The sequence below is a fragment of the Lampetra planeri genome, chromosome 20, assembly GCF_965212315.1.
Source record: "Lampetra planeri chromosome 20, kcLamPlan1.2.h2, whole genome shotgun sequence".
In the NCBI taxonomy this organism is placed as follows: Eukaryota; Metazoa; Chordata; class Hyperoartia; order Petromyzontiformes; family Petromyzontidae; genus Lampetra; species Lampetra planeri.
Window position 1 is genome coordinate 10,536,382 of NC_136126.1, and position 14,935 is coordinate 10,551,316.

General features: G+C 44.8%; 1 protein-coding gene across 3 annotated transcripts in view; it reads left to right on the forward strand.

The window, feature by feature from the left end:
- PARG (poly(ADP-ribose) glycohydrolase) overlaps positions 1 to 14,935 on the forward strand; it is a 148,077-nt gene that overhangs the window by 44,169 nt on the left and 88,973 nt on the right. For all 3 annotated transcript variants that reach the window (XM_078603548.1, XM_078603547.1, XM_078603549.1), the window contains one exon: positions 12,004 to 12,087. In XM_078603548.1, the coding sequence (XP_078459674.1) occupies positions 12,004 to 12,087 (84 nt within the window). The remainder of the gene's footprint in view (positions 1 to 12,003; positions 12,088 to 14,935) is intronic.

Here is a 14,935-nt window from a genome sequence, read left to right on the forward strand (position 1 = left end):
TACGTGACTTTACCGAAAGTACCAAGAAGTGGTGGAAATTCTAGATTTGAAGTTTTCGTGACTGCAAGGATCCAGAATTTTTTCGGTAAAGTCACGTAGGTGAACCCAAAATAAAATAAAATTTAACAACTCAATTAAATTACGACGTTTCGGAAGCAACACAAGCATCCTTCATCAGGTGTGACTGCTCCAGCATACACTACAGTAATTTTTTTTGCCGAAAATACCAAAGAGTATGGTGGAAATTCCACATTAATATGGTGAGAGCCAATTCTCATCCTTGGCACAACCACCGTTGACTTGATGAGCCAAGTGGATCCCTGTTTGGGACTTGAACTCACGATCATCCAATTATGGGTTTTACGCTCTGCGGCAGCCCCAGCAGGTCACGTAATTACAATTTCCACCGTATCTAATGGAATGCAAATGTGTTCCTATCAAGTGCCACTCATCCTACGTGTGCCATTTAGAATGGCTCTGGGATGTGTCAAAATCAGCTGACTGTTCTGAAAAAATATAGTAGCAGATTTATTGATGTTCTTTTCGTGGTGAGCGATGGTGCTGCCTTTTACCGGTATCGTAATAGAATGCATCAAGAGCAACCGAAATTAACTAAGGAAGCAAACTGTCAGGTGGACGTGTGTCTCAATGGGGATCTTTTTTTTTACGTGTTGGGGGAACAGAGAACTAGTTGTCCTCAAGAAGAACTGGGTCTCTGTTGGGTCTCAGGGCCCCCATCGCCATTGCATTTTTTTTATTTGGACCAGAAGTCTCCCGGGGCCAGAGATGTGTTGATGTCTGATCGGCACCCAGCCTAATTACTGAGTTGAGTGCCCATTAACCAACCACGTGACCTCGACGTCTTCTGTCCTCCCACCCAATGTTACATGCGGAGGAGGCCTGTGCTCATAGAGGGCCTATGGACAGAAACAGACTGCCCTGCAGCCACTTAGCACCTCAACAGAGCGTAAATAACATTTCACAAACAAAAATCCTGCTTACCTCTTAAGCCCAATCAATGTGTCCCTGATTTGTACCGCATTGTGAAATAATGCTGTCATATTGCCAGGCTTTAAATCTTAAATGTATTCTAATTTTGGTTATGCACCGAGACCAATAGAGATACAGAGAAGCAAAGAGAGGCATACGTAGAGAGAAGAGGCAGACACGGCGCCCTCCAGGAGTTGCCCCAACATTCCCCCACCGTCTCCTCTTAGGTCCACCGCTTGGTTACTGGACTCATGGAGACCATTTCAACAATAACGGGTTTATTCTTTGGTTCTTTTGGTAAAGTCACGTAGATAGAATAAAAATAAAGTGTTGGCTGTAGCCTGGTTCTTAATCGGAGTGAGTGTACTGGCAATCTCTAATATGGACTGTGGCCTGGTTATTAAGTTTTGTTAGTGGAATGGCAGTCTATAATGTAGACTATAGCAATGGTTATTAATCTTCTTGGTTCTTTCGGTAAAGTCACGTAGAAGGGAAGTAATAAAATAATAAAAATAAAACGATAGAATAATTATCACGACGTTTCGGCCACAACGCAAGCAGCCGTCCTCAGGTGAAGAACATGTCTGTCGATAAGACAGAGTCTAAATGACACGTCTTAGGCTTGGAGTGTCTATTTAAGCTGTGAGGGAGGAGGAAGAGAGCCTTGACAAGAATTTGCATTTGAAGAGGAATTTAGCATATTTTTGGGAAATGCAGGAATGCGAATAGTGCTAATTGTGAAATGCGTGGGAGGTGGGCGGGGGGTTTTCAAAGTCATATTATGCCCATGCATTATGCAGGATTAGCAGCATCAAAGGGAGGGGGCAGGGGCAGGGGCAGCACCAACAAAGGGAAGGAATGTGAATAGTATGCAGCTGCAGCAACCAAACAACCACGTAAAAAACTAAAGTATAAACTTCATAGTATCATCAGTATACTAAATATACTCTCCAATAAGCTCAGCTACTAACAGTAAGTAATACATTACAATCCTATGTCGCAAAAAATATAATATGCTTCCAGCTAAACTTTTTTCCTTACATCAAACAGGTCTACCCCGTACTATATGCTGCCATAGACAAACCCAACATTAAATTATATACTGTATTACTATACACCACCCTATACCTTATACATTGTTATATTACACTATGTATTATTCTACCCACCCTAATGTATCTCACACTGCTATATATTCACTATACAATTACGGTACTATATATTACTTTGTACATTGTATTAAGCATATAAATGTTATACTATTTGTTATTATACACTGTACCATTGACCGTAGTGTGAAAGATACTAAGAGGCAGCAACGAAATATGAGAATGGGAGAGTAGCAGAGCAAAGAATCCATTCCCTGCGGAGAATGCAATGCCAGTGAGTGGAACGTGGTCTGAGAGTCACCGTAAACGTGAACACAATCAGTTAAGATCCGAAATGGTTTATTACGTCCTTCCAATGATTGCTAAGCCAGAATCCATCTTCTCGGTTGAAATTGTCTCTGTGTTTGTATATGTGGATCGCTTCATGAACGAATCTCTCATGATAGCCAGATGGCTTGCAGAGAACCTCTGTCTTGGAGAAGTCAATGTCATGTGAGCCCACTGAATTGTAACAGTGATCTGCCACGGCTGAGGTGTTTGTCCTACCGTGTTTCAGGTCTGCTTTATGTTCACGGATGCGGTCCGAGACATGTCGTTTGGTTTCTCCAATGTAACTGCTACCACATAGGCAACTTAGTTTGTAGACGCCAGGGTACTGTATGTCTGGAACCACATCTTTTACAGACGGGACCAGATCACGGATTTTATGTACTGTGTTGAATCGGACCTGGATCTTGTGTTTAATCAGGATTTTGGAGATCTTTTTTGTGACCCCAGCAATGTAGGGTAAGGTGATGGTCTTGAAAGGCTCCTCAACAGGATCCTTCTTGATGGTTGGAGTGATGGCCTTGCGGATTGTGTAGTCGGAGTAACCATTAGCCTTAAGAAATGGAACTTTCTACAAGCAAACTGAGGGCACCCCAATGGGCTCCCCCTATCTCCGGTTGTAGCCAACATCTTCATGGAGAAATTTGAGACTGACGCCATCCAGACTGCCACTCTACGCCCGACCTTATGGAAGAGGTACGTAGACGACACCTTTGTCATCTGGCCACATGGCCGGCCTGCTTTAGACCAATTTCTCGGCCACATCAATTCCATACATCAGATCTTAACTGATTGTGTTCACGTTTACGGTGACTCTCAGACCGCGTTCCACTCACTGGCATTGCATTCTCCGCAGGGAATGGATTCTTTGCTCTGCTACTCTCCCATTCTCATATTTCGTTGCTGCCTCTTAGTATCTTTCACACTACGGTCAATGGTACAGTGTATAATAACAAATAGTATAACATTTATATGCTTAATACAATGTACAAAGTAATATATAGTACCGTAATTGTATAGTGAATATATAGCAGTGTGATATACATTAGGGTGGGTAGAATAATACATAGTGTAATATAACAATGTATAAGGTATAGGGTGGTGTATAGTAATACAGTATATAATTTAATGCTGGGTTTGTCTATGGCAGCATATAGTACGGGGTAGATCTGTTAGATGTAAGGAAAAAAGTTTAGCTGGAAGCATATTATATTTTTTGCGACATAGAATTGTAATGTATTACTTACTGTTAGTAGCTCAGCTTATTGGAGAGTATATTTAGTATACTGATGATACTATGAAGTTTATACTTTAGTTTTTTACGTGGTTGTTTGGTTGCTGCAGCTGCATACTATTCACATTCCTTCCCTTTGTTGGTGCTGCCCCTGCCCCCTCCCTTTGATGCTGCTAATCCTGCATAATGCATGGGCATAATATGACTTTGAAAACCCCCCGCCCACCTCCCACGCATTTCACAATTATCACTATTCGCATTCCTGCATTTCCCATAAATATGCTAAATTCCTCTTCAAATGCAAATTCTTTTGTCAAGGCTCTCTTCCTCCTCCCTCACAGCTTAAATAGACACTCCACGCCTAAGATGTGTCATTTAGACTCTGTCTTATCGACAGACATGTTCTTCACCTGAGGACGGCTGCTTGCGTTGTGGCCGAAACGTCGTGATAATTATTCTATTATGTTTTATTTTTATTATTTTATTACTTCCCTTCTACGTGACTTTACCGAAAGAACCAAGAAGATGAATCCCTGCAGTCACGAAAGCTTTAAATCGAAATTGAATGGTTATTAAGTTTGGTTAGTGGAATGGCAGTCTATAATGTAGACTATAGCAATGGTTATTAAGCTGGGTGAGTGTACTGGCAGTCTATAATGTAGACTATAGCCTGGTTCTTAACCTTGGTGAGTGTACTGGCAGTCTATAATGTAGACTGTAGCCTGATTTTTAAACTGGTGAGCGTATTGGCAATCTAATGTAGACTGTAGCAATGGTTATTTCACTGAGTGAGCGTACTGGCAGTCTATAATGTCGACTTATTCTGGTTCTTTCAGTAATAATAATAAAATCTAAATAAAAAAATAAACTGTCTTTTTGCAAAATGATATCTACAGAGCTTGTCTGCCCTGTTCTCTTTTCCTTATCCTGTCTTCACGCACAATCCCTAGCATGCACTTCAGACACCTGTGCCCAAATGCCAACAACTGCATTGGAGGTTAGCTCCCCTACATTGGTCGTTTGAACAGAGACACACTTCGTCTTCTATGACTATAGCACTGTCTTGAAAGGAAAATATTTTATAGGCACTGTTCAGGCAATGGGCCATCTTCATCGAAGGGCCATTACGTGGCCATTGCCCAAAACGTTGCCTGTTATGTATTTTCATTTTAAGGCCACTGTGTTTTGGACGAACGTGTATTTTTTTTTTCTTGGTAAGTTACTTGGCTTGAAAACCCAGCGTAATCGCAGATACGTGCGTGGTATTCAAACCCAGCATCTCAACCGTGCTTACTAATTTCTCTAACACTGGTTGGAGCTCTATCCCCCCCCCCGCTCCGCCCCTCCCCACCAGCCTCTCAGCCATCTCCTCTTCCCATCGTGGCTTCTGATCACAGCGCCATGCGCTCGACTCTAAAATTACACAGTGCGACATCAACGTCGTACGGGAATCATCAGCAGTCCACAAATATATGGTGGAACCTCGCAGCAATGCTGGCAATTTCAACAGTGCGTAGGGCCGGAGGCCTCTTGACCCCAAGGTGCCACTGGACTGTGATTGCGACTGACAAGTTAAGGAGTCGCCACGGCTCAGCGCAGCTCTCTGTTCTGTGGACCTTGATTAAGGACACACTCGAGTCGTGCGGTAGGCCAGTGCGTGAAAGGGCTTCTCCACTTGTGGTGCGGTGTGTACGGCACGTGACGGAACGCGAGGCGGTTTCACAGAGCGTCAACGCGCAGTGGAATGTCTGGACACTCTTCTTTGAGTCGCAACAAGGTGGCTGGCTGGCTCTGAGTCAGTTGGTCTCCCTGCTTAGTTTAGCATGTGGCAGCCCATGGCCAGTGTTGGAAATTCCACATTAATATGGCATGGGCACATCTCTCTTTAGTGCAGAGGGATGTTGAGCAGACTTGACTACCAGCTAGAGTTTATTTACAATTGTGAATCTACCAACATGCCATGCTCTCACCTGGCTGATTGGTCCATGGGCTTCATGATGACCAACTCTCTGTGGTCTGTTAAGTTTGTTTAATATTTGGTTCATTGAGTGCAGGCCATTTTTAGTGATTTGTAAGTTACGTACATTTTTTAGTCTGATAACAGGGGCAACAGGTACGGAAGGACCCGGTGAAGTTTCAAGCTGTGTTTCAGCAGGACACTGGTTTATTTCTTGGGTATTTTTGCCTGTGGGAGGAAACCTGAGCATCAAGAGAAGGGCTCGTGCAACGCACCGCACGAGGATGACGATCGAAGCCTGCTGTTACAATTTACCATTTACAAGCCTACTTGCTAGACTGCCTGATTCGGACACCTCATAATCCTGCAAATGGTTGTCCCTCACACACAATGGATGCGTCTCTGTGTAATCCACCAAACCCCAAGATTGCAGGCGGGCACCGATAGCTGCAACACCCAGAAATTCGACGATAAGGAACGGTGCCACGCCCCTTATAATTTTTTGTTAATTGGGTGCAATTGTGAACAACAGCCACATCAGACATTAATACATCGCATCGGCATAATCATTGGTTCACTGCAGCTCAAAGAATCGGTCCTACAATGTGAGTGGTTAAGTTATTTAAGTTACAGCAAGGAGCCGAACAAATCACCTGGAGTTTGGAGGCTTGGTAGTTGGGACGTCATTAACACAGGTGCTAGATTGGATCCACAGCTGTAATGGTCTCGTAGAATTGTGGCTGTACATTTTCCTTGCGTGGCACGTTTGCCGATACAATATTACCTGGCTCCATTCCATTTACCCGACACCGGCGCTAGGATTTGTGCTCGGGAGCTTCTGCAATTTTATGTGAAAGTAAAAGGTGTGTATGCACAGGCAAGCGTACATCATCGTCATTATCATCATCAAAGAGAAAAATAGAAACAAATACACGGATTCTATAACGCTGTGCATGAGTGTGAACACATCTACCATATCAATGACAATATTAAGTGTGGGAAGTCAACAGTGGTCATCACATTGACAGACTGGCCTCTGCCATGGATGTGTGGAATTTCGATCCATATAGCCACAGATGAGTACTCTGACTGTCCCCATGGCTTGTTTGAGCAGGGAGACGGATACTTAGAAAAATGGAGATGTTTGTTAAAATCACTGGATCTTTATGATAGTCACAACTGTAATGCACAGCCAGAACCTTGTATCTGCATACGGCCTGAGCCTCGCATAGGCCCCACTTATCCTCAAATGAGTATTTCCGGTTGCATCAGTGTTGATAGTGTTGTCAGCAACAGCAATGGAGAGACAAAACTGGCTTCGCATGCATGGCACTGAACCCAGCACTCTCCGTTGCTCGTGTGCCTTGCCGGCCTCAATAGGTACTCTCTAACAAATCCCGCCCCAGCAGTCTATAATGATCACTCTGTGTGTATGAGTGTGCATACCTAGGGCACTGGCAGGCTAGTTTGTGGATTTTTACGCATGTGATCCATTTAATATCACCAGGTTGCCAACGTGCTTGCCTTGAGCGATGGCCCTTATTTATGAAGACATTTACAACCTTCCCAAAGAGCAAAGAAAAATGTAAGGGCCCAAGCATGTACATTTGCTTATTAAGTAAGCGTCTGAGTGGCTCGTTTGTCAAGCTGGTGTTTTTTTTATTCTCACCCCACGATTGCCCGCGTTTGTTCTCCCATGCTCGCGCTTCCCTCCCACCACTCCACCTGCCACCACTGGGCTCAGGGTCAGGTACATTCGTCTCGTCGTGTCTGGCCACGTGGGTCCGACCACAGCATCGGAGAGTGTGGGCCATGGTCTCCACGTGTTTGGTTCAGGAGGTATCCAATCAAAAAATCCTTGCAGTGGCATGCAGCTGACTGAGATGCATCTCCCGTGGAGGCAAGGCTTGGTGGATCGCACACATTTGGGATAAACTCCCAAGGCTGTTGAGCTGCGAGGTGGCCAGGAGATGTCAGTGCAGCAAGTGGATTTGAGTTGTTGATCGGCGCGGAGGTTTGAATGTTATGCCGCTCGCATGCGTGTGCTTTCTACGGCTACACTGGTTTCTTCCCACCTCCCGATCACGCATTCATGGAATTGGTCAAACCCCTCAGGACACTTCCTGAATCCATCTTTTAATACACCATGGGGATTTCCTGGATAAGCAATGGGAAATATTATTATAATCTTGTTGTAGAATTGAGTCTGAATTTAGGGATCATTGGTATGGGTTATACTTGAGTAATGGTTGGTGTTAAGCTATGGATGGTCGTATAGGTTAGAATCGGTGGTTTTGATACTTAATAATTGTTTCGGTATTGTGTTCGGTGGTCGTGTTAGAGATATGAGTCAGGGTTAGTGTTAAGGGATTCAATTTAAGGCTTAGAGGCTAGTCATGTCATAGTCAAGGTGCCTTCCTGCTGAATAGAACATGGAGCGCTGTAAATCCCCATTGGTGGCCCTGAGCCAGTGGTGACATTTCCATATTCCTATGACAGAGCACAGGCTATCCAGAGTACCACCACTGTTGACTTCCCATAAAGCGGTTATTATTTTATCAACCCTAAATGGATGATGCTCTGAATCAACCCAAACCAAGATTTGAACGCACACCCTTTCAAAGGCTGGTGCTCTAACAACCATAACCGCAAACAGATGTACTACGAGAGCTACTGTTTTACCCCACCACAGACCACATGGGGATAAGCCGCAAAGAGAGAGAGATACAGGGAAGGAGCTCAGTGGGTCTTTAGTGATTGGTCACATGGAGTGAATGTAGTTTGCATTTATGGCCATACTGCCAGGACATATCACTAAGAATGGTAATGGACACATGCTTGCGTGTGGTTGTGTCTTTTGTTCATGTGTTCCTGCACGTGTGTGTGTATGCGAGTGGATGCTTCCAAATCCTACCGTTTCAAACTGAAAGGTATCGTGGGGGTGGGGGGGGAGAATTTATATAATTGAATTTAGACTGTCACTACTGAGAAACAGACTCGCTCTGATGCATTAGGCTGTGGTTCAGTATTTAAAGTCAAGCAGACAGGAGGAGGAGGATGAGAGTGAGGTGGAGGAGAGGAAGGATGTGGGGAGTGGAGGAACCTAAGCAATTATTGGAGTGAAAACCAAGGCAGGCTTGGAACAATTCTACCGCAACACTTTCGACTGGATTAACGTAGTTTAGTGTTGCTGGAATGGTAGACTTAGTTTAATCCAATCTTTCACGTCTTGATTGAAGGGGAGGGGAGCCGTGGCTCAGCGCTTGGTGTACTGCGTTCTGGCTTGAGTTTGATTCCCGGCCACGGCTAACATCCGTGGCGAACGGAATCTGAACCTGTCCTGGCAGGATCCCCGGTGAGCCCGATCCTTCACTAACCTGCACTGACCAGCATGGTGAAGTATGGACAATAAAATGTTAACGATTCAGGATCAGGATTCAATTCTCAAACTTGTTTTCCTTGTCGAAGCTATAGAATCTGCAGTGGTGTCAATCTGTAAAATATATATTTACTTAAATGATACACGCCCAAACAAATAGAAGGTGTTTATATGCCCAATGTTATGCCTGTGCTGGGGGCATTTGACATTAATAGATAAAATTGTACATTTCTCGTACTAACTCTGTCCACCACTGGTGATGATTGGCAGTCACATAATCGGACGAACCAACCTCCCTCCGTTGTATTATCCAGATTGCCTGCTGCTGCTTTGCATCCTATACTGGCATTTCAATAGGAGTCTATATTTATTTATTTATTACACATTACTGCAGAAGCTGTTGTTCCCAAACCACTCTGTGCCGCCCTTCACCCCCACCAACCCCAGCGTCGGTACCAATGTTTTAATGTCTTGCCGTCCGGCCTGTCATTCCGGTCGGTATTATTTATTCGTCTTGCTGTGGCTCCTGCGGCCACAAAGAACTGCTCCTGATTCGGCGATCGATGCATAGCAAAGTGCTTTAGCAATCAGTCCTGCGCAATGTTGGAGGGGGGCGGGAGTTTTATGGGAGAGAGGGGGGAGGGTGAGAGGACGGGGGGTGCAGGGTGAGAGAGATAGGACAGAAGCCCCCCACCCTCGACTAGCCTTGCCACTTTTGTAGTAATCCCCTGCATACACTTACTTGTAATGAATAAAGTTTTCATTCTTTTCAGGATGGGTGTAGCGGTGGTGGTAGTGTTGTTGGCCACACCGCGCCATAAAGCCGCCAACCTGAGTTCAATTCCCAGCAACGGCTATCATCGGCGGCGAGTGATATCTGGATAAGTCCTTGATCCAGCTCCACACTGACTGAGTTAAATCTCCCGGCGTGGGCAGGCATCTTAGTCCAGCAGTGGATTGGCTCAGGGCCCCAAATCATTATATTACGCGTCACAACTATTTACAATCAATCGGGTTTGCACTTTAAACTGAATTCATTCTTTTGCTCAGTCTAAATTGAAATATATTTAATCATTGCACTTCATCCTCGCCTAGTTTTCATCTTGTTTATAAAAATGTTTTATTGATTTCATGCGAGTATTTTCGAATGTAAATGTTTTTTTTCTTCTAAAATCATATCCACCTTAAGAGATTATTTATTGCGTCTTCCATGTTTATTATATTTTTCTACCGTTTACAGATGTTTTTGTTCTCTACCTGTTCTTGCGTTTGGTAGCTCTTGTGACACAGACTCGTATTTTCAACGGGCATCACGTCCCCTTCGTGCGCTGTGGTGTGACTAAAACTGCACCCGGTCACATTTGTCTCCCCAACTCGGATGTTGACATACTGCACCAGGTACTCATCTCAGGCTGAGTCGACCTCGTGGAGGCCCCAGAAGCCAGTTCAAATATTCGCCACTGATGTTCACCATTGATTGGATCGATCGATGGTGATCGTAGCACGGCGCGCAAATCGCTGTGCCACTACTCTACCCAATGTGTTACACGTAACGTGCGCACGCACATTCGTGAGCACAGCCACACACGCACTCAGGGACACACGGACATTATAGGAGCAGAGCGGAGGAGGAGGCAGAGAAGGGGGGGGGTTGGTGGCAGACGCCAGGGGCTGCTCCACGCAGCGCGCGGGAAGCAAATGAAATTAAATGGAGCCGTAATGGGATGATGGTAAAATCGATGTGTTTGTCCCGGGCTCTCACGCCACTCTCGAAATTGCCTTCCTCTGTGCCCCATCCCCTCTTCTGCCCTGCCACATACTCGCACTCTTTATCTATCTCCGTGTCTGTCTAACTCTCTGTCTGTCTGGTTATCTGCCAATTTATCTGTTTATCCCTCTATCAATCTGTCTTTCTCTTTGTCTGTATATCTTTATGTTTGTCTCACTTTGTCTATGGCACTCTGTATATGCAATGTACATCTGCCAGTTTATCGGTGCCTAGCTAATGACTCTGCCTTAATCTGCCTATCTGCATTGGAAATTGACTCAATCCATTATCCCTCCATGATCGGTAAAATAGATACCTCTGTAACGTTTCTGAGGATGGGGCTGGTCTCTGTCATAAGAATGTGGAACTTCCACTACTGGCCTCGTGCTATCAGTGGAGATGTTTGGTTTATATATTTTATTTCTTTCTCACTATTGTATGGTCAAGAAAGGAGTGGCAGGCAAGGAATGAACGCCTCCGAAAGGGCATTCGCTGAGGAGTTGGAACGATGAAATCAGCTCGTGTGTGTGGATGCTGTGGGTGGATTGTGACATCACAGGATTTTGGGAGATGGCATCTTGGGGCGGCCTTCATCCAGCAGTGGATTGACCATGGCTCTTGATGATGACTTGCTTTTCAAGAATGCATTTTGCATTATATAATATCTTTACAATCCAATACGTAACACTTGTCATCTCCCCTACGCTATGATTTGTTCGTTTTGAAGCTAGATCCTTAGTAAGCTCATACACTTACCTTGCACTTTTTGATGTTGGTTTATAATATCCCAATTTTTTACCATGTTACCCTGTAGGTTCACGAGTCCGGATCGCCACAAACATAAAGAGAAATGTCCCCTGTGTAGCCTTTAACAGACTTTTGGGCCAAGTGATATTAGCAGGTACCTAATGAAGGCCAGCATGGCACACAAGGGGATGGGTGGCCAACACGGTGTTCTGCCACCTTTGTCTCCCCTGTGCTGATGTTTACACACCACACCAGGAATTTGTTTGAGGCTAAGTCGAGCTCGTGGAGGCCCAGAACCGGTTCAGATAATCGTCACTGGTGTTGGCCGTGAGTGAGAATCGAACTCCGGTTGCCAGATGCGTAGTGAAGTGCGCTAACCACTACACTACCGCTCCCCACACACACACAACCGGTCGGAGAACAAACCACACACCCATCCAATGTTTTCAGATATTGAACCCTCCACTCTCTGTTTCTGCTGTCACTCAACAGGAAAGAAATGCAGCTGAGCTGCTGTCTACGGTCGTTCCTCGGATGGCACGCCTGGCTCTGAGACTGCCGATTCTCTGCACCATGGTAAGATGCCTGCACTCTTCCCACTGTTCCAGCCGCTGTGTCCGTCACAAACCATCACAAAGCACCGGTCACTCCAGTCTATGGGCATCTAAACCTGGTCATACCACTGAACCAGTTCAACTGGGATCCTAGGTTAATTTTGGCTGGGTGACAATTTATCTGCCTGTTTAAATATTACATTGGGCAGTGATCACAAGTTGTTTGGTCACCCTTAGCTCAGTGTTTCCCCCGATTTTTCTTGTCGTGTACCCCCCACCAAACCTGTCATGTGTCCACATACTTCTACCAGCATGTCGCACTTATATTGTAACAAGCCAGGCGGCGTGAGTCGGATTTATAAAAAAAATGTATACTTGAATGCTTACATCTTTAACATTGACTACCGTTTTAATTACATGTGCGTGCAATTAACACCGTATACATTTAGTTACGATTTTATATTTCCACTTTAATAGCACGTAAAAAAAATCAACTGCTCCTGAGTTGCTCGCCATCACCTTGAAGCACAGGGAGAAGGCCGCGGTTCGCTGGATGTAAAATCATAAAGTCTTTGAAGATAACACACCGCCTTCCCTGTTAGAATATAAAACCTGGAAAGATTTTGTGATTGTCTTGAAAAGATTGTTGAGTTTATACGTAGAATTAAAGTTAATTAAATGCGAAAACCGTGAGAGAAAGCACAAGTCGAGCAAGTGGATGGCCAAGGTGGCCAAGTGCCGGGATTCCCCGATTACCGTAAGCAGATGAGTATATCGCTTTAGAAGTTAGATGCTTTTAGTAATCTGAACAGGTAATCGATAGAATAATTGGTTCCTTAAATAATTGGATAACCCCGCTGTACAAATGCCTCTTGGGTTTTAAGCCAGGCGGTGGTGGCTATGATGCACGTGGCATGTAACCCAGCGCTGCAGAGGTAGCGAGGAATGGTGGATCACCGCACAAATGTGGTGAAGCTCCCTTCCCATGGGTGCCGTGGAGGAGCCATACCCTGGCTCGCCAGGAGAAGGCGGTCTAGAAAGTGTACTAATCACCATCTGTTTCCATCTGTTTAGGGATAGTGTTGCCCCCTCATGTGCGTGTGGGTTCCCTCCGTCTGTTTCGGTTTCCTCCCACTTGAATAAACACTAATTTTTTGAGAACATAATATAAAATCTCAATGTAGTGGGACCTTCCTGAAAAAGTCGTTGGATAAATATTATCAAAAGGTGTAAGACTGACACTTTGTTTATTTCAAGGCTTGTGAAGTTAACATTGCCCCTTAACTGCAATTGAAACAACACATTTTCTGTGCTACCACCACTTTTACAAAGCACAAAATGGTTAAACTGGCAGCTCCGTCGTCCCCCAGGGTAGGGAAAGGTGACTTCCCTGCCCGTGCCTGGGCCAATGTGCACTCCGTACAGCGTGATTTGTGAGCGACGTCCCGCGTTTTGACACAGTCTCGTTTTGACGGTGGCACTTTAAAAAAGTTAATGGCCACCTTGTCGTCAAGTGTCGGTAAATCATTGTGATTGATCATGGGCACGTTTCACAGTATTTAGCATTTCTTACCTGCCCTCTGTTTGTTTAGTGTTGCAAGAACCCAGGCTGTGTTGGTGCTCACGTTAAAAGTGGTTGATGTTTTTTTTATCTAATGTGAGATCACCTTATCAATCATTCAGTCACTGTATTTATGATCCAAAGTGACAGCCCATTGAGACTCGGCATTGTCTTGCAAGGCAGACCTGCAATTAAACTAATTGGGGAATACAAAAACAACACGGGAGTACGTAGTGAAAATAGTGATTCCCTCCACACACAATCGAAATTCCTAATTCCTCTGATAATTTTAATGCAATTTGCAACGCGTACAATATTTCACGGACATAAATAACCATGACTCTTGAGGCTCAGTGTGGCTCGAAAGCCGGGTGGAAGGAGTTGGGGCCTTTCAGCATCTATTAGAAGTCGGTACCGATTGAGTGCTGTTGCGAATGTGCAGCAGTGGGAAAGTGATGGCCGCGTTCGAGACGGCGGGGGCTGCCACGGAGAAACGATGCCCGCCAGTGACCATGGTTCTGCTGCCCGGTCTAGAGAGGAGGTGGGGGGGGTTGTGAGTCGCACTGTGGAGAGTTCTACCGGAAGTGGTATGGCAAGGCGACTTCTTGGGTGCATTGGTGGCTAGATATTAACTTCGTCGCCTGGTGTGCCGGAGGTCGTGGGTTCGATCCCGACCCTGGCGATGCCTGTATATTTGGAGTTTGCGTGTCTCTCTCCCCGTGGCCGCGTGGATTTTTCTCCAAGTGCTCCGGTTTTTCCCTCCACATTTAAGAACATGCGTTTATAATATTTGGCTGCTATCAATTTTTCCACGTGATAAGCCACTTCGTTGAGCTCTCATTTTTGTGGCCAAGTTGGTTCTGAAAAAGACCTACATAGCTCAGTGGGCCTTACCTGGTAAAACAAGAATCGTTGAGTTTAGAGAGTTTAGAGATACGCTGGACGACCATCCAGTCTTTCCATAGGATGACCACAATATTGTATCCAATTTATATACCCTTGTGGATGATGAGTCGAGTTGATTCCTCAACAAGAGTTCAACTCCCCAACCTTCCGATCGTGCATTAAGCTCTCTGCAATACTCGAAGTGCCATCTGAACGGATTGTAAGTTAATTAATAATGAATGAAAACTGCCCTGATTGCTAATTTTTTATATATATTTGTTTAGATATTTTTCACTTAAACAGGTGAGAGCCTGGTTAATAGATTGCTTATTTTATAAGGGGAACATGGTGCCATGTAAGGGCCTTTTTTTCCCTTCTCATTTGTAATGTGGGTTGTAAAAGCAGCACCCAATTACATTAAACA